The sequence below is a fragment of the Chiloscyllium punctatum genome, chromosome 9 (assembly GCF_047496795.1).
Source record: "Chiloscyllium punctatum isolate Juve2018m chromosome 9, sChiPun1.3, whole genome shotgun sequence".
Taxonomy (NCBI): Eukaryota; Metazoa; Chordata; class Chondrichthyes; order Orectolobiformes; family Hemiscylliidae; genus Chiloscyllium; species Chiloscyllium punctatum.
This window is the reverse complement of record NC_092747.1, coordinates 79,916,980-79,941,640: the sequence shown is the minus strand read 5'-3', so window position 1 is coordinate 79,941,640 and position 24,661 is coordinate 79,916,980. Positions and strand designations below refer to the sequence as shown.

At 41.5% G+C, this 24,661-nt stretch overlaps 1 protein-coding gene across 1 annotated transcript in view; it reads right to left on the bottom strand.

Moving 5' to 3' along the window:
• Nucleotides 1-23,483, bottom strand: part of cldn10a (claudin 10a) — a 40,805-nt gene extending 17,322 nt beyond the window's left edge. The window contains exon 1 of the mRNA XM_072576623.1: nt 23,264-23,483. Within this exon, the coding sequence (XP_072432724.1) occupies nt 23,264-23,483 (220 nt within the window). The remainder of the gene's footprint in view (nt 1-23,263) is intronic.
• Between the last annotated feature and the right edge of the window lie 1,178 nt (nt 23,484-24,661).

Genomic DNA, 24,661 nt, shown 5'->3' with positions numbered 1-24,661 from the left:
CCTAGGAATGGTCATCCACAACAAGTTTTCTTGGACTCTTCATGTGGTTACAAAGGCCCAACAACATCTCTCCTTCCTCAGGCAGCTGAGGAAATTTAGCATGACTGTGAATACCCTTGCCAACTTTTATAGGTGCGCCATCAAGAGCATTCTGTCTGGATGTATCACTACCTGATATGGCAACTGTACCGTTCAAGATCGGAGACAGTTACAGAGAGGGGTGAACCCAGCTTGGACTATCACAAAGGCCAACGTCCCATTTATAGAATCCATCTACCAGGCCCGCTGTCAAGGAAAGGCTGTCAGCATTCTCAAAGATCCATCCGACCCTGGCAATGTTTTTCTACAGCCTCTACCACTGGGGACAAGGTAGAGAAGCCTGAACACACGCACCAGCCAGTTTGGTAACAGTTTCTACCCTACTGTTGTTAGAATACTGAATGGACACACAAACTCTTAACATTTGCCTGTAACTGTGATTTGTTTTTGCTGCTGTTTACCTATTATTTACTTGACTATGCTACTTAACCCTGTGATCTGCCTGTATTGCTTGCAAGATGAAGCTTTTCAGTGTGCCTCCGTACATGTGACAATAAATTCAATTCAAATTCAAACTCAAGTTTGTGAGGAGATCTCAATTATGTGTGAGAATCATAGGGTGGTTATGGCAGGGGATTTTAACTTTCCAAACTTAGACTGGGATTGCCATAGTGTTAAGGGTTTAGATGGAGAGGAATTTGTTAAGCATGTACAAGAAATTTTCGGATTCAGTATGTGGATGTATCTACTACAGAAGTTGCAAAACTTGGCCTACTCTTGGGAAATAAGGCAGAGCAGATGACTGAGATGTCAGTGGGGGAGCACTTTGGGGCTGTGTGAACAGCATGGTGGCACAGTGGTTAGCACTGCTGCCTCACAGCGCCAGAGACCTGGGTTCAATTCCCACCTCAGGTGACTGCCTGTGTGGAGTTTGCATGTTCTCCCTGTGTCTGCATGGGTTTCCTCTGGGTGCTCTGGTTTCCTCCCACAGTCCAAAAATGTGCAGGTTAGGTGAATTGGCCATGCTAAATTGCCTGTAGTGTTAGGTGTAGGGGCGTAGGTGGCGGGTCGGTGTGAACTTGTTGGGCCGAAGGGCCTGTTTCTACACTGTAAGTAATTGAATCTGATAATAATTCTACTAACTTTAAAATAGTGATGGAAAAGGATAGACAAGATCTAATAGTTGAAGTGGAAATTGGCCAATTTTGATGGTATTAGGCAAGAACTTCCAAAAGCTAATTGGGGGCAGATGTTCACAGGTAAAGGGATGGCTAGAAAGTGGGAAGCCTTCAGAAATAAGATAACAGGAGTCCAGAGACAGTACATTCTTGTTAGGGTGAAAGGAAAGGCTAGTAGGTTTAGGGAATGCTGGATGACTAAAGAAATTGAGAGGTTGGTTAACAAAAAGAAAGAAGCATATGTCAGTTTAGACAGTTTAGATCGAGTGAATTCTTAGAAGAGTATAAAGGCAGTCAAAGTATACTTAAGAGGGAAATCTGGAGGGCAAAAAGGTGACATGAGATAGCTTTGGCAAACAGGGTTAAGTAGAATCCAAAGGGTTTTTACAAGTATATTAAGGACAAAAGGGTATCTAGGGAGAGAATAGGGCTCCTCAAAAATCAGCATGGCAGCCTTCGTGTGTGCAAAAGGACATGGAAGATATAGAATGTAGGGAAATGGATGGTGACATCTTGAAAAATGTCCATATTACAGAGGAGGAACTGCTGGATGACTGAAATGCATAAAGGTGGATAAATCCCCAGGACCTGATCAGGCGTACCCTCAAACTCTGTGGGAAGCCACAGAAGTGATTGCTGGGCCTCTAGGTGAGGTATTTGCATCATCGATAGTCACAGGTGAGGTGCCGGAAGACTGGAGATTGGCTAATGTGGTGCCACTATTTAAGAAAAGTGGTGAGGACAAGCCAGGGAACTATAGAGCGGGATTAGATTAGAGTGGTGCTGGAAAAGCACAGCAGGTCAGGCAGCATCCAAGGATCTCCAGCATCTGCAGTCCTCACTTTTGCCTATAGACCGGGGACCCTGATATCAGTGGTGGGCAAGTTGTTGGAGGGAATACTGAGGGACAGGATGTACATGTATTTGGAAAGGCAAGGATTGATTAGAGTTAGTCAACATGGTTTTGTGCATGGGAAATCAGGACTCACAAACTTTTTTGAAGAAGTAACAAAGAGGATTGATGAGGGCAGAGTGGTGGATGTGATCTATATGGACTTCAGTAAGGTGTTCGACAAGGTTCCCCATGGTAGACTGGTTAGCAAGGTTAGATCTCACTGAATATAGGGAGAACTAGCCATTTGGATACAGAACTGGCTTGAAGGTCGAAGACGTAGGGTGGTAATGGAGGATTGTTTTTTTCAGACTGAAGGCCTGTGACCAGTGGAGTGCCACAAGGATCAGTGCTGGGTCCAAAGCTTTTCGTGATTTATATCAATGGTTTGGATGGGAGCATCAGAGGTAGAGTAAGTATGTTTGCAGATGACACCAAAATTGGAGGTGTAGTGGACAGTGAAGAAGATTACCTCAGATTACAACAGGCACTTGGTCAGATGGGCCAATGGGCTGAGGAGTGGCAAATGGAGTTTAATTTAGATAAATATGAAGTGCTGCATATTAGGAAAGCAAATCTTGACAGGACTTATATACTTAATGGTAAGGTCCTAGGTAGTGTTGTTGAACAAAGAGACCTTGGAGTGCAGGTTCATAGCTCCTTGAAAGTAGAATCGCAGGTAGGTAGGATAGTAAAGAAGGCATTTTCTTTCTTTTATCGGTCAGAGTATGAGTACAGGAGTTGGGAGGTAATGTTGTGGATGTACAAGACATTGTTTAGGCCACTTTCGGAGTATTGCATGCAATTCTAGTCTCCTTCCTATTGGAAGAATGTTGTGAAACTTGAAAGGGTTCAGAAAAGTTTTAACAAGGATGTTGCTAGGGTTGGAGGATTTGAGCTATAGAGAGAGGTTGAATAGGCTAGGGCTATGATCCCTGGAGTGTCAGAGGCTGAGGGGTGACCTTATAGAGCGGGGCATGAATAGGGTAAATAGGGAAAATTATGAGGGGCATGAATAGGGTAAATAGACAAAGTCTTTTCCCTGGGCTGGGCAAGTCCAGAATGAGAGGGCATAGGTTTAGAGTGAGAGGGGAAAGATATAAAAGAGGCCTAAGGGGCAACTTTTTCATGCAGAGGGTGGTGCATGTATGGAATAGTTGCCAGAGGAAGTGGTGGAGGCTCGTACAATTGCAACATTTAAAAAGCATCTGGATGGGAATATGGAAGAGTTTGGAAGGACATGGGCCGGGTACTGTCAGGTGGGACTAGATTGGCTTTGGACATCGGGTTGGCATGGACGAGTTCGGCCAAAGGGTCTGTTTACATGCAGTACATCTCTATGACTCTCTGAACAAATTCCAAAACAGCTTCTTTCTTACTTCTATTGAAGTTCTGAATGAACTCCTCAAATTTTAAATCTTGATCTCTCTCTTTGTGCTCCTTCCTCACTCTGTTCTATTTACCCTTATGCACTCTGCGTGGTATGATCTGCATCTACTGCTCACAAAACAAAACTTTTTACTGTACTTAGGTATGTGCAACAATAATAAATCTAATCAAATTAAACAGATTGGCTTAACTTATCCAGACTATTGCCAGGGAGAATGATGGAGTCATTTGGTCGAGAAAGGAGTTTAGAGTGAAGACCGATAGGAAGGAGACTAGAATTGTATGCAATGCTCCAAAAGTGGCCTAAACAATGTCTTGTACATCCACAACATTACCAATAACAGTGGCTTCAGACTTCCCATTATTTAGTCAGGGGAAGGTTTCTACTCACCCATTACTGGATATCAGCTCAGTGATCTGATGATTTGGTAGCAGTAATAAAATTGGTACAGGTGGTAATAAAGTAAAGCTCAGTACCATCAACATATATAGAAAAATCAACACTGTGATTTTAAACAAATTCAATGTGGGCAGCACGTAAATGAGAGAAAAGGAGGGGGCCAAGGATAGACTCTTGGGGCTGTAAAGGTAAAAGTGTGGAAGTAGAAGGAGAAGCCATTGGAGGTGATTCTCTGGTTACAAGTAAATAGGGAAACATGGACTATGGTGAGATGAACAAATATGGAAAGATCAAAGAGACCTTGAAGTGCAGGTTCATAGCTTCTTGAAAGTGGAGTTGCAGGTAGATAGGATAGTGTAGAAGGCGTTTGGTATGCTTTCCTTTATTGGTCAGAACATTGAATACAGGAGTTGGGAGGTCATGTTGCGACTGTACAGGACATTGGTTAGGCCACTGTTGGAATATTGTGTGCAATTCTCCCATCCTATCAGAAAGATGTTGTGAAACTTGAAAGGGTTCAGAAAAGATTTACAAGGATGTTGCCAGGGTTGGAGGATCTGAGCCACAGGGAGAGACTGAACAGGCTAGGGCTGTTTTCCCTGGAGCGTTGGAGGCTGAGAGGTGATATTATAGAGGTTTACAAAATTATGAGGGGCATGGATAGGATAAATAGGCAAAGTCTTTTCCCTGAGGTTGGGCAGTGCAAAACTAGAGGTCATAGGTTTAGGGTGAGAGGGGAAAGATATAAAAGAGACCTAAGGGGCAACCTTTTCATGCAGAGGGTGGTACATATATGTAATGAGCTGCCAGAGGATGTGGTGGAGGCTGGTACAATTGCAACATTTAAGAGGCATTTGGATGGGTATATGAATAGGAAGGGTTTGGAGGGATATGGACCGGGTGCTGGCAGGCGGGACTAGATTGGGTTGGGATATCTGGTCAGCATGGACAGGTTGGACCAAAGGGTCTGTTTCCATGCTGTACATCTCTATGACTCTATGATGGATGAGATGGTATAGTCAACTATGTTGTGATTATTTTAAATTAGTAAGCCTGGTTAGAGAGTGTTAGTCCTTTCCCAAATAATTATACCAGGTCATCACAGACAAATCATACTATTTAAAAAAAACTGGAGGAATTCTGAAGCTTGGTCAGTTGAACTGAGTGTTCACTCAGCCTAAGCCAGGTGCCTTCTTAAACACAAATACTGAACACTCTGTGGAAGAGACAATTGCTTTCTATTATAATACGGGTTTAAATATATAATGAATATGTTTCGTTCTCTGTCTGTATAGAAATAGTAGGAGGAGGAGATGCCGACCTCTTGTGAACTATCTGGGGAATAGGTGTTTCTATTAGAAGTTGGAAAGTTCAATTTGATGTGAGATGTTCATTGTGATACATTTGATCAGTACCGAACTTCTATAGTTAAATCAGGCTAACATATTCTTCATGAGTGGAACACAGACTGTATAAGAAATGATGCACTTATACTCATCATCAAAGAATGAAGCCGTTGTTGCATCCGAATGCATACTAGGTATCCCTTTCAGAACTAGAAAGACACTTTCTGTTGACAGCCGGTGCTCATTACCAGTAATGTTGCTATTACTCAAGGCGGACATGCTTCTGTAGAAACTTAATCTTTCAGTTGAGCCAGACACTAACTCCAAACAATGATGTAAAGTTAACTAATGCCACAAGTGTTCACTTGATTCACTAAAGACAATTTCTCTTCTGCTGGAGTAGAGAATGTGAGTAATGCAAGCTGCCTCCCGAAGAAGGAGAATTGTTCAAAACGTGCTTCAACACTCAGCAGCCATTGACCAGGAATGTTTGAACAGTTTTGCATTCTGCCTCTGAGCTGCTGAAGCCACAAGGGAATATACCACGTAACAGGGTTAGGAGCAAGAGGAATTTACACAATAACACATGTGCATTTGAGGAAATATTATCCCATTGGATTTACATTTGTCACTCATAATGTTTTCCTTGTAAAATTTTCCAATGTTGCCTGCTCTCTATGATTGGTGATTGATGTACAAGGCAGCTAGTTCCTGAAAAGGTTAACTGACACCATGAGATTAGCTTCACTAATTACATCATAAAGGATTGTGTCTGGGGTGTGGATGGCTGAATTCCCTTTTCAGTTATTAGAAAAATCTCTTGTTGTGCTTTTTATTGCACTTCAGCCCAAACTTCTGACCTTTGGGCATCCTGTGTAGAAGGTTGTGGGCAATTTAGTGGACTTGCTTTGTGGTTCTGCTCATGAACCCTACCAAGTTGGCTATAAAAAGGCCCAGACAGAGGGCAGTGAAGGGGGTCATAATTGCTGACTGTCTGCCCCTCTTCCACAGCTACATTCATGCCTGCATGTTGTTGCAGTGGGAGCATGCAATATCCATCAATACTCTCAATGCTTTTAGAGAAAGATATGCACCACAGGGAGTGGAGTACCTTATCTCCTATTCCAATCCCATTTGGATTTAGCTCCCTCCCTCTCTCCCTACCTCTCCCTTTGGTGGTCTGCATTAATGGGATTTGTATGTGATTTGGTGAATTGGAAACATTGGTGATTTTGTGGTGGTGGATAACAGGTGAAAAGTGATTTTGCGTTAAGAAAGAAGTCATTTGGTTGTTTGTGATAACACCTTCAGATAATTAACAAAAGAGAAACAAAACCAGAAATTGCTGGAAAAGCTCAGCAGGTCTGGCAGCATGTGTGGAGAGAAATCAGAGTTAATGTTTCGGGTTAAGTGACTCTTCCTCAGAACTCTTATGCTTAGCATGTAAACTCACAAAAGTCTCAAATGTATTGCATTTAACTAGCTATTTAAATATCACGTCAAAAACATATTCTGTTTCTCAAGAACGTGGGCGGCACGGTGGCACAGTGGTTAGCACTGCGGCCTCACAGCGCCAGAGACCCGGGTTCAATTCCCGCCTCAGGCGACTGACTGTGTGGAGTTTGCACGTTCTCCCCGTGTCTGCGTGGGTTTCCTCCGGGTGCTCCGGTTTCCTCCCACACTCCAAAGATGTGCAGGTCAGGTGAATTGGCCATGCTAAATTGCCCGTAGTGTTAGGTAAGGGGTAGATGTAGATGTAGGGGTAAGGGTGGGTTACGCTTCGGCGGGGCGGTGCGGACTTGTTGGGCCGAAGGGCCTGTTTCCACACTGTAAGTAATCTAATCTAATCTAATCTAATCTAATCTAAAAAACGTGTCCAAATACTTTGTGTGTACATCCCTTCCCCTCTTGGCATAGTAACATTGACTTGTACCTATAATAATGGTGTCATTGAATCTACCCAAGGCTTCTCAGTTCCATTAACAAACATGCGCACCCATATAAATATATAAAATATAAAATACACAATATATGAATTATAAATGTACAACGTGCCTTTCAATTGCTTGTGTTGAATATGATTACATGGATTAACAAGGACTAGTAAGTAATGTGTATAAATAAGACAATTTGTACAAGATTGCCTTGTTACAGTGAGATTAGGGTGGGTTGGCTGCGAAGTGAGGTACAGGAGACATGACTGTTGGATGTGATCATTGGATGTTGGATGGGACACTCCTTACAGCAATAGAGAAATTCTTTGCATCCTAGGCAGCAGCTGATGCTGCACTGGGCTTTCTTCTACTTTTCACTGCATTCGGCTGCAAATAATGTGTTCTTGGTACCTTGTTCCTTTGCCAGCTCCAAACCTTACTGCCACCCAGTGTTGTGCAGGGCACAGCATGCAGCCATTATTCTCATGCAGACGAGTATCGAAGGTAGCCTCTAGGATCTACATGTGCATCTTGAACTTGTACAGAGTCACGTCTGATTGTCAGATTACTGGCTGTATTTGGGCTTCACTGATTGAATATCTCATGGATGTCTTCATCCAACTTTGAAAAGAGTATCATTTGTTTCCTGGAAGTTACCTGTAAAGTCGGTTTACAGATCCCATGAGGTGAAGGAGCTTGGATGTGCAGTATTAGAGCATCACTGCAGTTTTCCAGGAATTGGTTAAACATAAATTTACATTGATGGAATGAAAGCTCTTGTGGCTCATAGATAAATCCTCTACATTATTTTATATACAATGTACCTCCAGTAACTTTGACCTTATTGGGGAGTTGCTGGGCTGTTGATGGGTTGGGAAAGTAAGGAAGGGTCGAGAGAAGTGGAGCGCATGGGGAGTAGAGTGGGTGGGTATGACAGGTGTTACTGGAATGGGTGACCAGTTTTAGGTGTGGGGGAGACAATATTGGGTGAGTTGCTGGGGATTTAGGGGGTCTGGGGTAATAGGGAAGGTACTATGGGAGCTGGGGAGTGGTAGGTGGAGTCTGGCAGAGGTGAAGTGAATGGGAGAGGGAAATAACTGCACAGAAGCTGGTATCCTGTCACCAAGTCACCCATTACTTGTGCTTAGTACAATATATGTGGCCAGCCGGCTTAGAGTCAGTCATAGAGTCATAGAGATGTACAGCATTGAAACAGACCCTTCAGTCCAACCCATCCATGCTGACCAGATATCCCAACCCAATCTAGTCCCACCTGCCAGCACCCGGCCCATACCCCTGCAGACCCTTCCTATTCATATACCCATCCAAATACCTTTTAAATGTTGCAATTGTACCAGCCTCCACCATTTCCTCTGGTAGCTCATTCCATACCCATACCAACCTCTGCATGAAAAAGTTACCCCTTAGGTCTTTTTTATATCTTTCCCCTCTCACCCTAAACTGATGCGCTCTCGTTCTGGACTCCCCGACCCCAGAGAAAAGACTTTACCTATTTATCCTATCTATGCCCCTCATAATTTTGTCAACCTCTATAAGGTCACCTCTCAGCCTCCAATGGTCCAGGGATAACAGCCCCAGCCTGTTCACCCTCTCCTTAAAGCTCAAATCCTCCAACCCTGGCAACATCCTTGTGAATCATTTCTGAACCCTATCAAGTTTTATAACATCTTTCCGATAGGAAGGAGACCAGAATTGCATGCAATATTCCAACAGTGGTCTAACCAGTGTCCTGTACAGCCGCAACATGACGTCCAAACTCCTGTACTCAATACTCTGACCAATAACGGAAAGCATACCAAATGCCTTCTTTACTATCCTATCTACCTATGACTCCACTTTCAAGGAGCTATGAACCTGCACTCCAAGGTCTCTTTGTTCAACAACACTACCTAGGACCTTACCATTAAGTATATAAGTCCTGTTAAGATTTATTTTCCTAATCTGCAGCACCTCATATTTATCTAAATTAAACTCAATCTGCCACTCCTCAGCCCATTGGCCCTTCTGATCAAGATCCTGTTGTACTCTAAGGAAACCTTCTTCGCTGTCCACTACATCTCCAATTTTGGTGTCATCTGCAAACTTACTAACTTGCTCCCATCCAAACCATTTATATAAATGCCAAAAAGTAGAGGACCCAGCACCGATCCTTGTGGCATTCCACTGGTCACAGGCCTTCAGTCTGAAAAAACAACCCTCCATCGCCACCCTACGTCTTCTACCTTCAAGCCAGTTCTGTATCCAAATGGCTAGTTCTCCCTATATTCAGTGAGATCTAACCTTGCTAACCAGTCTACCATGGGGAACCTCGTCGAACACCTTACTGAAGTCCATATAGATCACGGCCACCACTCTGCCCTCATCAATCTTCTTTGTTACTTCTTCAAAAAAGTTCCTATTCTCTCCCTAGTTACCCTTTTGTCCTTAATGTATTTATTAAAACCCTTTGGATTCTCCTTAATTTGATTCACCAACGCCTATCTCATGTCCCCCCACCCCATCTCATGTAGTGCAGGTGAAGGACAAAATGAACAAACATCGAATGCAGAATCCCCCATTTATATATTTTATTCTTTTTCTTTCTAGTCCTCAAGCGAGGCAATTAATAATCTCCTGGTTACTTTTTAAAAAAGTAATCCCCCACACTACTGCCAAGCAGCACGAGTGCTTATTTCTCCCCAGCACCTATGTCGTGTGGTATAGGTGTAGGACACAGTAAAGAAACATCAAGTGCAGAATCTCCTGTTTATATTGGTCAGCTAGGGCTTCTTGATTGGCTCAGGTTTTCAACCCTAATCAAGATTCCATTGTCAATGAAGTCCACCCTGTTCCAATCGCTACATCCTTCCCCTACTGGGATGTAGGCCTGGTCTTTGTCTTGTGGCTTTTCCTGTGACGTTTTCACCCCAGGCTAATTTGGACTCTGACATGGATGATGTATACCTGACTATGAACTGTCTCTCCTGTCTGGAGACTCCCAAGAGAGTTTCCTCCTCTTCTTCTGACAACAATGCAGAGGCTGCATCCATCTTGGATTCTGAGGTTTACTTGACACTAAATGGAAGGGGAGAATGTATGGTTTCTGGCCATTCTGACAGACCAGGTATGTTTTGCTCCTGCCCTGTTTGCGAGCTTCATTTGTTCATGGTTGCCTCACCAATCATAGGGCATGACCTCACATTCATCTGGCTTCATACCCATACAGATCCATTTCTGGCACCAAACTTTGCCCTCCAAATTAAGTTGTCTCTCTCGCTAAGAGGAGGCATGTGCCCGGCATTGGCGTTCCTGCTGTCATCTCAGCACAAACCACCCTCCCACAGGTCTGAAAATGTCAGTTTCAACCTAGTCTTCTCTCATCAGCAACTCCACTGCTTTTTAACTTCTACCTTCAACATTTGAACTGTTCTTTCAGCCATACTATTGGACCATGGATGGTATGGAACTGTCCTGATATATTGAAAGCCATTTACCTGTAGGAAATATTCAGATTCTCTGCTGGTAAATTATGTCCCGTTGTCTGCATCCAATACTTCCAGGCGTCCATGCTTCATGAATGATGCTTGTGGCTTCTCATTTGTCATCCTTGAGTTTGCTAAGCAAAATTTATGTACATCCAACCACTTAGAATGGGTGTTCACAATGACCAGGAACATTGAGCCTAAGCAAGGACCAGCATAGTCAGCATGTAACCGAGTCCAGGGTTTACCCAGCTATTCCCATGAATATGCAGATGCTACTGGTGGCAATTTTTGTCCTTGTTGACAGTTTAATACTGCCCCTCCATAACAACTATGTCAGCATCTGACTCTGGCCACCAAACATGGCTTCTTACTAGCGCCTTGGAAACCCCTGGATGATCCTGATGAGCCATTCTTCTCTTCTATGGCATATGCCTGCATGGCAGAAACATTTAAGCACTATGTCCAAGCTCTGTTGATCTTTCTGGTTATTAGCATGTCATCCAGGTAAATGGCATCCTAGGCTAGCCCTTGTAAAATGTTCTCCATAGTCCACTGAAAAAGTTTACAAGCTGATGATACCCCAAATGGTAGTTTTGCATATTGGTATAAACCCGGATGGGTATTAATTGTGGCATCCTTCTGACACTCTCCATCTGGACACAGTTGCAAGTAGGTGTGGCTCATGTCTAGCTTTATCAAGGGTAGACCCCCATGACAATTTTGCTTACAAGTGCTCCATGCAAGGGATTAAGTATTTATCCAGCCACAAGAAGTGGTTTACCATTTGCTTAACATCCCCACAAAGGCCAACTGAGCCATCCAGGCTTCACAATCAGTACAACCAGTACTGCCCATTCTGCAAGTTGTACTGGTTTGATAATTCCCTTGCTCTCCAGCTTCCTGATATCCTCCTCTACTTTTGCACGTAAGGCAAATGACACCAGGCAGACCTTGCAAAATCGCATAATTGCTTCCTGGTCAACATGTAAAGTGGCTTAGCCTCTTTGCTAGTCCCAAGCCCTCCCTAAAGAACTCTTGGGTATTTCACCAGGACTTCATTGAAGCAACCAATTTTTGATTGAAAGATGTTGAGCCAATGTAGGTGAATCTTTTCCAACCAATTCTGCCCCAATAGACCTGGGTCTGAGCCTCTCACTATCATCAGGAACCGAAGTCGTACCCTCAATCTGCAATGGTTCTCCAGTGTATGTTCTCAGTTTGTCTGAGGTCTTGCACAAAATTAAGGGTTGGAGTCCTGAGAGAATCTTGTTAAAGATATGTTCTGTAACCACAATGCAGCTGCACCACTATCGACCTCCATGGCAAGTGGGTGACAATTTAACTGAACATCAATTTTATTGGTTCTGATTTGAATGTCGCTAAGCAATTTAAATTGTTCCAACCCACAGGTAGGGGAACTTTTCAGGGCATGCACTCTCCTGGGTACTGACCTATGAGTCAGGCCTTGTTAGACTCCTTTGTTATCCCAAATCTGCATACTGACAGCAACAAAAATGGCTTGCTGACCCAGATCCTGAAAAATTTGCAGCCACTTGTCCAAGGCTCAGCTTTGTTGAGGGGTTCTGCTGTGGGCTGACCCATGGTTCTTCTGCTCAGGAAATGCCCTGTGTGAGGCATTGCGGTCACCTACACTCAAGTTGCATTCCCTCAACTCAGTCGGACAGGTAAGGGAGTCCACTTCTGTTGGGATGTCCTATAGCTCACATGTTCCACTTGCTACATATTCTAATGAAAAAACCAGTTATATTGCTTGTTTGAAGTCCAGCTAGGCTTCAGCTGGTATACGCTTCTGCATGGTTACATAATTAATCCCACATACGAAATGGTCACTCAGCATCTCATTCAGGGTTAATCTAAAACCACTTGCCTCTGCCAGCTGTCTTAACCTTGTCAAAAATCTCAGTACAGATTCCCCCAGTGCTCTAACAGCTGAATAAGATCAATAGTGTCTCAGATATAAAAGAACATTCCTTAACCAACTCTGTCAACTCTTGGAAGATTTTAGTTTCTGGTGCCTCTGGGAAAGTTGAACTCCTTACAACCAAAAATGCTGCGGGTCCGCAAGCAGCCAGAAGGATTACTCATTGCTTCCCATCTGCCTTAATGTCATCTACCCTGAAAAATTATTGCATTCTTTCCACATACTGGGTTCAGTCTTTGACAGCAGGATCAAATGAGTCAAGCTTCCCAAGTAAGGACATGTTGCCAGAACTGGTTATCCCAACTCCAAGATGACTGTTGCAAGTGAATGTTCTTCAGGCCTGTACTGTTTTCTCCTGTTGCCACTAAAACAACTGCACAGAGACCAACATCCCATCACCCAACTCTCCCTTTATTTACTTGCACACAGTACACTGCCTGTAGCCAACCAGTTCAGAGTCAATCCCAGAACTGAGGAGATTCTAAATTCTCTATTTATATATTTTTTTTAAGAAAAGGAGAAACCCAAAAAACACACAAAAACAAAAAAGAAAAGCATAAGGCAATATCTCCCAGCTCAGAGAACTGAATTCTTCCTCACAGCACACTAGCTGTGGCTAACCAGCTTGGAGTCAGTCCCCAGAACTGAGGAGATTTTAAATTCCCTGCTCATATTGGTCAGCCAGGGCTTCCTGATTGGACCAGGTTAACAACCCCAATCAAGGATCTCAAAATAAATGTGGTCCTCCTAGTTCCAATCTCTACAGAGAGGAACCTGAGAGAGGACAAGGGCTAGAGCAGGAATATGTGCTGTGGAAAGAGAGAGGGGCTGAAAGAGTGGGGAGGGTCAGGGGAGCGAGGAGATGCTGAAGTTGTCAGATGGAGCTAGAACAGTAGGGTAGAAGCTAGCATGGAGGCTGTGATGTTGAGGAATTGTGGGATGTTGGGGCTATGGGAGAAAAGCTGGGTTAGTGAGGAAGATACTTGAGGTGTGGGGAAGGAGCTGGGGGAGTGAAGCAGGAGCTTGGAGATTGAGGGAGGCACTGGGGATGTTGAGGAGAAACCGGGAGAATGAGAGAAGGTACTGGGTGCAGTGGTGAGGAAGTGGAAAATGGGTAAGATGCTGCAAAAGTGAGTGAAGTTCCAAGGAATTGAATAGTGGTCTGAGAGAGTGGCAGAAACAAATAGCATCAAAGAGAGGAAAAATGGGAAACAGACAACATTAATGGCTCTTTACATAAATATTAGTAGAACAAAGTAAATGAATTAATGGCACAAAATTGTTGTTCATGGGTATGAACTCATAGCCATTACAAAGATGGAGTTAACTATCAATCGGCATCAATGAGTTCATTCTTCATGGTTACACTTCATGGTAACCTATTAGAATTCATTAGTCATACAGCACTTTACTCTATGCAATGTTGGATTTCCCCTTGAATTGGTATTCTTGCTAATTGTCCTGAAAAGAGTAAGATGTCTTTTTCAGCAATACGCATGTTCCATACTACCAAAGATCAATTCTATGAATGAATGAAAATCCAATTACAAATAATAATGGAATGATAGATGTTTGAAAGGATAATTCCTTACTCAAATTCAACTGTTCTAGGTTTTTAGGACTTTGGTGCACAGATCAGTGTTACTAACATATCAGTAGAACCTGGTTTTGCATAAATCCATTCTTCAAAAACTTCCATAAGTGTGGCTTATTTTGCCATTTGTTTGAAAATTACTAGATACACTTTCATTGTTAAAATATTTTGAAAATTGCTTTTCATTGAGTTAGAAAGCATTAGCAGCATTCAAAATGCTGTTCAAGGAAGGAAATGCAGTTAAATATCATTTTATATGAACATTACTGAGGTCAAAAGAGAAAGAGCTTAAATTAGGTGCGAGTATTTAGACTACACTTCCTGTCACTTTTATCTGACAAAGATTATGTATACCAGATTCCAAACCATATCCAGTAATCTTTTTTGATGAAGTCTGCAAAATTCAAAACTCACTGAGCTGAAATAGGATATCTAGCTTTTCAAGTCTGCTCCACCATTCAGTCAGATGACGGCTGATCTGATCATCTTCAACTCCACTCTCCTGGCTTTTCTTCATAACCCTTGATTACATTACTAATTAAAACTCTATTTCAGCCTTGAGTGGACTTAATGACCAAACTTGACAGTCCTCTGTGAATTCCACAGATTCACTACCCTCTGACAGAACGAATACTCTCCTCATCTCTGTCTTAAACATGCAGATCCTTATTCTGAGATTATTTCTCCTTTTCTAAATTTTCCTACAACACTGGCTCCATATTTACAATGTGGAGGTGCTGGTTTTGGACTGGCATGTACAAAGTTAAAAATCACATAACACCAGGTTATAATCCAACAGGTTATTTGGAAGCATTAGCTTTCGGAGTGCTGCTCCCTAACCACCTGATAAAGGAGCAGAGCTCGGAAAGCTAGTGCTTCCAAATAAATCTGTTGAACTATAACCTAGTGTTGTGTGATTTTGTAACTCCATATTTACCCTTGTGTAGCATCCTAATAATCTTAATGACACCTCTGATTCTTCTACATTCCAGTGAATACAGGCCCAATTTACTCAACATCTCCCCAAAAGAGAGTGCTTTCATACCCTGGATCAACTAGTGAATCTTCTGTGGACTGTCTCCAATGTCAGTATGCCTTTTCTTATCCAAATTCACATGAATTGAATATGTTCTGAAGCTCACAAAATGGGTTTTATACTATCAATGATAGAGTGACAAATGTTTTCTGATAAAAGGACAGCAGACATTGAATCCTGAGGGATTACTTGTGCTGTTCAATATTTTTCAATTTGCTGATCATTGAGCTACAAAGCTTTTCTTATTAAAGAAACATAAACAACTAAAGCAGATTATATTGGATTAGATTTACTGTCAGCATTTGTAGATAATTGACATCTTAACTATTTCAACTAAGAAATAAAAATATCCTGCAGCTCTCAGGAATTTTAATTTATGATAAAGCTTATGATAATATTTACACAAATAAGAATAAACTGGATAACCTGAGAATAATATAAACATAAAATAAAGGACTTTAATCAGACCAGAATACATCTGTCTTTTATCAAATCACAAACTAGCTTTAATCAGGTCAGTCAGATTGGTCATCCAGCCTTAACTAGCTATAAGTTAAATACTTAAATTTGCAACTAAACGGTACTGTCACATTTTTAATCTACTAACTATATCAAGAAATATATTTGATTGGATACTCTATGATATATAATCAATTAATGGAGGTATCGAATGCAGCTGTCTAGTGTACATATATACACAGACAGGTTGCTATCACTCAATCATCTTTCGATATCTTCTGTTTAGAGTTAAATATCATGAAATTAGTATCTATGAAATATTGTTGTAAAATTAATTTGTATCCTGAGCTTCTTTCTGATCTAGACTGCTACCCGACCTTGAGGTGTAAAGTGGCAAAGCTGCTTCCTTTAAACAGTGATGTCAATACCTTATTGTCATAGATACTAATTTGCTTTTGACTTATTTTGGAACAGTTATTTGGAATCTTGATAGTTTAATGAGTTTTCACCAATGTCTGGATATAAGTCAAAAGTTAGTAAGCATATTTTCTTAACTGGAAAATTTACCATCTCATACCATGGTATAGTGGTAATGTCATTACACTAGTAATTCCTGCCTTCTGCCTCCCTGAAGGCACCACTATAGCTGGTGGAGCTTAAATTCAGTTAATATATTTAAAATTCAAAAGCCAGTCAGAGTAACAATTGTGCTAAAAATCCATCTGGTTCACTAACAGCCTTTAAGGATTATATCTGCCATCCTTACCTGGTCTGACCTATGTATGACATGAATTCTTTCAGTTATATAAAATATAGTAGGAAGCTGGCATGCCTCAACTGTCCCACTGGCTGAGAGACCCAACAGATGAGGCAGCATAGTGGTACACAGTTATGAGGGAATCTTGGGAATCCCCAGCATTGACACGAGGTACCCATGAGCCCTCATGGCATCAGATCAGACATGGGCAAGGAAACCTCTTGCCGACTACCACAGTCCACCCCTCCGCAAGCTGATAAATCAATACTGTCTATGTTGCACACCTCTTCTAATCTGTGCATAGGACTCACCATCAAAACTGGCTTGGCATCACCACTACTGACCAATTTGGTTGAGTCAAAAAGGACATTGCTGCTAGACTGGGTCTGCAGCAGGTGGTGAGGGAACCAACGAGAGTGAAAAGCACACTTGACCTCATTGTCAATAATCTGCTTGCCACAGATACATCTGTCTATGTTAATTCCATTAAGAGTTACCATTGTACAGTCTTTGTGGATTGAGAATATCCTCTTTTGGCGCTATTAAATTGTTAAATTGGATAGACTTCAAACAGATCTAACAACTCAAGACTGGAAATCCATGAGGCTATCACTGGCAATCATACTCCAACACAATCTGTAACCTCATTGCTTGGCATACCTCCACTCTATCATTACCGTTTAGCCAGGGGGGTCAACTCTGGTTCAATAAAGAATGCAGGAGGGCATGTCAGGAGCAGGATCAGTGATGCTTAAAAATGAGGACTCAACTTGGTAAAGCTGTAATTCAGGACTGCCAAACAATGGAAGAAGCATGTGAACAATGGAGTCATAGCGTCATAGAGCCTTGCAGAATGGAAACAGACCCTTCAGTCCCACCAAAAAGTGTTGATCATAATCTCACCCTAAAACAGTTTCACTCGCCTGAGCTTGGCCCCTATCTACCCATATATTTCTTATTCATGTACTTATCTAAATGTCTTTTAAATGTTTAAATCTTTCTCCTCTCAGCTTAAAAATATGCATCCAGTCTTGAAATTCTCCATCGTAGGGAACAGATACCTACCATTCACTTTATCTATACCCCTCATGATATTATTAATCTCTATATGGTCACCATTCAACCTCCTATATTCCAAATGAAAGAAGTCCTGGTCTATACAGATTCTCCCTATAACTCACACTCTTCATTCCTGTCAACATCCTGTTAAGTCTCTTCTGAACCCTCTCCACCTTAATAACAGCCTTCTTAAACAGGACTGGTCACAGTACTCTGGAAAAGGCCTCACCAGCAATCTCAACATTACATCCCAATTTCTATATTCAAAGGTCTGACCAATGAAGGCAAGTGAGGTAACCTCCTTCTTAACCATCCTATCTATAGGTGATGCAAACTTCAAATAATTATGTACCTGAACCCCTACAGTCTCTCTGCTCTACAACACTACCCAAGGCCCTTCATTTAATTGTACAAGCCCTGCCCTCGTTTGTTTCACCAAAATGCAATACCTCGTATTTGTCCAAATTAAACTCCATCTGACACTCTTTAGCCCATTGAACAGAGTGATCAAGATCTCTTTGTAATTATTAATAACCTTCTTCACCGTACACTATATCGCCAATTTTGGCTTCATCCACAAACTTACTAACCATGTTCTCATCTAAATCATTTATGTAAATTACAAACAAAAGTAGACCCAGAAACAATCCCTGTGGAACAGCACTGGTCACAGGCCTTCGGTCTGAAAAACAATCCTCCATCATCTCTCTGTTTCCTTCCGTTAAGTGAAATTTGTATCCAGTTGACAAACTCACCTTGAATCCTATGTGATGTAACTTTACTATTAGTCTTCCATGCAGAAGCTTGCCAAAGGTTTTACTTAAGTCCAAGTAAACAATGCCTACCACTCTGCCCTCATCAATCTTCTTGGTTACTTCTTCAAAAATCTCAATGAAGTTTATAAGACTCAACTTCCCTCACACAAAACCATGGATGGAGCTAAGTGATCTCATAAATAACAGATCTGCAATCCTGCCACATCTGGTTATGAATGTTAGCAGGTAATTAACAGGGGAAAGATCCTCAATAATGTAGGAGCCCAGAACAACAGTACAAATGACAAGACAAGCACTGGTGAAAACCTTCAGCCAAATGTCCTTAGTGGATGATCAATTTCGGTCTTCTCCTGAGGTTACCAGCATCATAGATGCCAGCTTTAGTGAAATTGATTCACTTTAATTAATAGTAAGGAACGGTTAAAGTCATTGAACACTGCAAGAATATTAGTCCTTACAGTATTCCTGCAATAGAACTGAAGACTTGTGCTCCAGAACTTCCTGCATCCCTAGCCAAGCTGTTCCAGTAGAACTACAACATTGGTATTGATTTGATAAAATTGAAAACTACACAAGTATGTGTTGTCCACAAAAAGAAGGACCAATGCAACCTGGCCAATTGCCACTCAATATTTTAAAATTCTTTTTATGGGATGTGGGCATCACCAACTGGGTCAACATTAATAGCCCATCTCAATTGCCCTGGAAAAAAGGGGTAGTGGTGAATTGCTTTCTTGAATTGCTGCAGTCCATTTTGCCATAGACAACTTTTTTCGGGAGAGAGTTCTGAGATTTTGACTCTGTGATACTAAAGGAACTATAAGAACAGTGAGGACTAGTAATACAAGTAAATCATTTGGCCTCTCAAGTCTGATACACAATTCAATAGTATCATGGCTGAACTGACATTCCCCACGTCCACTTTCCTTTTCTTTCCTCATAAGCAAGATTCCTCTATTGGTCAAGAATCTCTCTATCTCAGTCTGAAATATACATAATAATGCCCCCAAACTCTCTGCAGCAAGGAGTTTCAAAGATTCACAATCCCTTGCAAGAATAAATTCTTCATCTCATTCTTAAATTTGGAACCCTTTACTCTGAGACTATGCACTCTGGTCTTAAATTCTCCCATGAGGGGAAACATCCTCTCAGCGTTTACCCTGTCAAGCCCCTTAAAGAATCCTATGTTTCATAGAATCTCGAGAGTGGAAGCAGTCCATTTGGCCCATTGAGTCGACATTGATCCTCTGAAGAGCATCCCACCCAGACTCACCCATCCCTGTAATCCTGTATTTCCCATGGCTAATCCACCTACCCTGCATATCCCTAGACATTAGAGTTTCATAGAGACCACCTCTTATTCTTCTAAACTCCAATAAATAGAGTTTAAACTTTGCTCATATCACAATCCCTCCATCTAAGTGAACCTTCTCTGAACTGCCTCCAAAGAAGCATCTTTCCTTAAATAAGGGGACTAAAACAGCTCACACTGTTCCAGATGTCATTTCATCAGCAACTTGTACAGTTGCAGTGAGACTTCACTACTCTTATATACCAATGCCTTTGAAATAAGGGCTAACATTCCATTAGCCTCCCTGATTACTTGCTACATTTGAGTGCTAGTTTTCTGTGTTTTGTGTGTAAGTTCCCCCAAGTGCCTGTGTGCTGCAACATTCTGCAGTTTTTCTCCATTTGTTATGGCAATATATTTCTAAGTCAAGATGGTGAGTGGTGCAAGAGACCTTACAGGTGAGAGTGTTCAAATGTTCACTCTCAATCATTAATAAACTGATGGAAGAGTTGTCAACAGCACTTTCAAGTAGTACGTACAAAGGGGTAACAGCTCAGACACTCAGTTTGGGTTGCACCAGGGTCACTCAGCTTCTGACTTAGGTCTAACATGGACAAAAGAACTGAATTCCAGAGGTGAGATCAGAGTGACTGGTCTTGACATTAAGGCTGCATTTGATTGATTGTGATATCAAGGAGGCAATGCAAAACTGGAATCAAGTGAAAACCTTCCTCTGGTTGGAGCTATACCTGGCATAAAGGAATGTAGTTGTTCGAGATCAGTCATCTGAGCTCCAGAACATCTCTGGAGGAGTGCCTGAGGGCAGTATCCTAGGCCTAACCACTTCTGGCTGTAATAAATGTTGAATTAGCAAGTGACCTCCACCTCTCAAGGTCAACATATTCTGAGCGACCGTGAAAGTTTCTATCCGCATTTCCCTAGAGTAGTTTCTAAAACAAATATTTTCTAAAACAAACTTGCATTATACATAAGTAAAAATGCAAGATAACTCAATTTGCTTTGCCAATTCCAGTAGAGTCTAATCTAAAGACAAATTTACTCTCAATGTTTAGTCGGATCTTAATTGTGTTAGGGATATCTTTGTTATTTCACTGGCCACATCAGGGAAAGGCAATCTTCCCATCTCATCATTTTGATCTTGCCTCAATTTGCTGTTGGTTTCAAAACAGTTTTTAAAAAAACATAAAAATTCAGTCAGCTAGTATTTTCAGTCTTGGATCTTGGGGATGATGAATGGATCTGGATGGGGTTAGTTGAAATCTGACCATTACTGAGATATTATAACAGCAACAAATGTATTGATTACTATAGCATTGATATACCCAGCACATGGTGGGGTTATTGCCCTCCCACTATTTCAATGAGCAAACTGGAACAATGTAATTGCCCATTTAGAAACTGTTTGCTTTGCAACAACAAAGCTTAGTCTGTTTTACTAAGATAACTCATGTTTGGACAAGGAGCTAGACTGACAGGAAAATCTCATGACTCTTGGGATCTCTTTCTTTTAAACTGACACAAGAGTAATGGAATTAAACAAGTAGGTAGGATAACACTAACAAGGTACTTTCAGCCAAACATAAAGGTTTCCAGTCCATGGGAGTGAGCAGGTGAATAGAGCTTAGTGAATTGAGTGATAAGGATCTCACAGTGATGCAGACTTGCATTAATGTGATGACATTTTAGAAAACTACAGATCTAAGTCCAGAAGAGAGGTACCTCTGGTGAGAGGGGGTGTCAGACCAACTCTCAACAGTTTTTGCTTTAGTTTTTGTTTCAAATTTTCTCAGCCCATGAATGAGCTAAGTGTTTGGGCACTTTAATTTTGGCTAGTCTCCAATGGTCGAACAAAGAAGTTGGACAGGAAAATTGCACGAAAAAGATCTTTTAAATACACGTAGGATTGTGAAATATGCTGAAAGTGGAAATGCTAATATTCCAACTAAAATTGCCTGGAAACTAAAAAAAAGGAGTTCTGAGAATAATTGACAGAGCAGAAGAAGGGTGAAAGCTTTATGCTGGAAAACTAAGAGAAATAAATGAATGGAAAGATCAGAAAAATAGAACACTGGGTGGAACGAAGGTACAAGAAAAATAATGATTTGTTTAGAAGGAGAAGCACATGGACTGTTAATGCCAAGAGTCTCCCCACAGTAACACAGAAATTTACACAAGCAGGGGTAAATACTGAAGCGATTAGTGAGATTGCAATCGGCTTATTCCTGCACATGTACAGCAGGTTCATTAACATCATGCTTTAGGATGTTAATATCAAAACAGTCCATAAATCGAATTTGATCTTTTTAGAATCATAGAATTTTACAGTAAAGAAGGAGGCCATTTGAGCCATTGTATTGGGTGAGGCGTCCGAAAGAGCTGCCCAGCTAGTCCCACTCTCCAGTCCTAGCTCTGTAGTCCTCTAATTCCATCTCTTTCAAATATATATCCAGCTGTCTTTTCAAGGTAGTGCATTCTCCCAGGTAGTGCATTCCAATTCCTAACAACTCTCTGGATAAAGAAATTTCTCCTCATGAGCTCTCTTACTGACAATCTTGAAGTTGTAACCCTAGTTGCTGATACATCAACTAACATTGTCAAAATTGTTAATAATTTTGAACAGTTCAACAAAGTCATCTCCTAAATCAACCCTGCTCCAAGGAGAATAAGCCTCTAATAATAAGCATCTCTAATCTTTCCTTGTGTACAAAATCGTTCATTCCTGGTATTCTAATAAATTTCCTTTGAACTCTCTCCATGGCTTTAGCATCCTTCCTTAAATAAAGTGCCCAGAACTGAACACAATACTCTAAATGTAATCTGACCAATGATTTCTAGAGATGCAACAACATTTTCTTTCATTTATACTCCAAGACTCTACTTACAAATCCAAGGATCCCATAAATCTTCGTAACAAATGTTTCAACTTGCCTGGCCACTTTCAGAGAATCACGTATGTGAATGCCATGGTCCCTCTGCCCCTGTACTTCACTCATAGTTGTACCACTGAGACTGTATGGTCTCTTGTGTTTCTTTCACCAAAATGAATTACCTCACATTTCCCTGCATTGAAATTCTGCATTGCTAGGTGTCTGCCCATTTGGCTAACTAGTCACTATCCCTCTGAAATCGCTCAGCATCACCCTCACAATTCACTGTTCACTTTTTTTGTTTTTGAATTCAAATTCTTACAAACTTACCATTCTACCATTTACTTTTTTTAAGGTCATTCAATTAGACAAGCAAATTAATGCTGCCTAAAATCTCTTCCTTTCCAAATGCCAAAAACTAAGTCCAAAGTTGTGCAACTTAGGTAGATTAGCCATGCTAAATTGTCCCATAGTGTGGAGGGATGTGCAGGCTAAATAGATTAGTCATGTGTGGTTACTGGAGTAGTTAGGAGAGGTGCGATGCATGGGATGGTCTCAAATCGGTGCTGACTCGATGGGCCGAACGGCGTCTTTCCTTGGTGTAGGGATTCTATGATTCTGAGACGTGACAAGTAATTGTATTCAGCGAATCCATAGCTCGCAGACAAGAGAGGAGCTGAATGAAAATATAAAATCAGACAGGAATATTCCCGACACAGCGCACCTGCAGCAGCTAGAGAGCTAACACCGGGAGAGAGAAAGGGTTCATTCAGACTGATTACTTTTAAAATCACCAACCATCGAGGGCCAGCATGGAAGGGAAGTCTTTGCAGTTGGAGACCCCAGTGGAATCTGTTACACAAGTTTTCCAAAGATTGGCCCAGAAAGTGGCCGTGGTGATAACTGTACCGTCGATGGAGGAGACCTTCCAATAGTCTGTGGGCAAAGTTGATGACACCAAAATAAAGCCAGATACGGATAATATGAAGGCAGCGATTTCCAGTGTCATACTCGCCATCCTCAGGAACTCCTGTCAGTAGTGAATCCAATTGGTTGTGATTGTCGACAGTTTGATTCTAAATCAGCGATTTACTTATTCGCGTTCTATTCAGGTTTGCAAATAAAAAAAAACAGAATCTGGTCTAAACTGTTCTCTCTCGGGGCAAGGTGCACCACATCCGCAATTTCTCAGGTACTAAACAGAAAAGGAACTTTTGCAGAAACTTGTGCTGAGGCCGGTTCCCTTGCGTCACAGGAGGATTATATTCTGGCCACCACTCTGAAATATCCGCCAATGCTCTTCCACATCTGTGAGTTTTATATCTGAAGAAACCATATCAGTCTAATAGGGTTGATCACGTACAGTAAATATCGAATAGAAGTTGCATTTACTGAAGATGTAGCGGTAGATGGTCAATTTTCTCTGTTCAACAATCACATTAACGTTGAGGGCGAAAGTGAATTTAAATCCTGTTCACCTAACACAGGTTGCAAAAATCTTCCACTTCAGCGGATTGAGTGTGCAGAGCAGCAGCGGTTTTTCTTATATATATATATAAATAATTTGAACAAGTTGGGTCTGTATCCATTGGAGTTGAGAAGATTGAGAAGCATAAACAGCCTGTTAGGGGAGTACATTGGATCCGAGAAGGTTATTTTCACTGGAGTTTAGTGGAATGAAAGGGATCTCATACCTTAGTCAGGGACTCTTAGTTCTAAACTCTCTGGTCATCAGAAACATCGTTCCTATGTTTACCTTGGCCACGATGTTAGGATTTTATAGGTTTCTATGATAACCCCCTCATTCTTCTGAACTCCAGTGATTATAGCCCTAACCAATCTAGTCTCTCTTCATACACCCTGCAATTCCACGAAACAGTCTGGTATGCCTCCACATCTAGAAAATCTTTCCACACAATACTCCAGATGTGATCTCACCAAGGCCCTGTAAAACTGCAGCAAGAATCTCTTCTTGTATTTGGATCCTCTTGCTGTTAAAACCAATCCCATCTGCCTCCTTTACTACTTACTGCACCTGCCTTGTTTACTTTCAGTGAGTGTTGTCTCATTGCACCTCTCCCTTGCCCAATCTATCACCATTCAAATAATAAGTTGTCTTCTTAATTTTGCTACCAGAGATTAAGTTTAATTTAGATAAGTGTGAGGTGCAGCATTTTGGAAAGGCAAATCAAGACA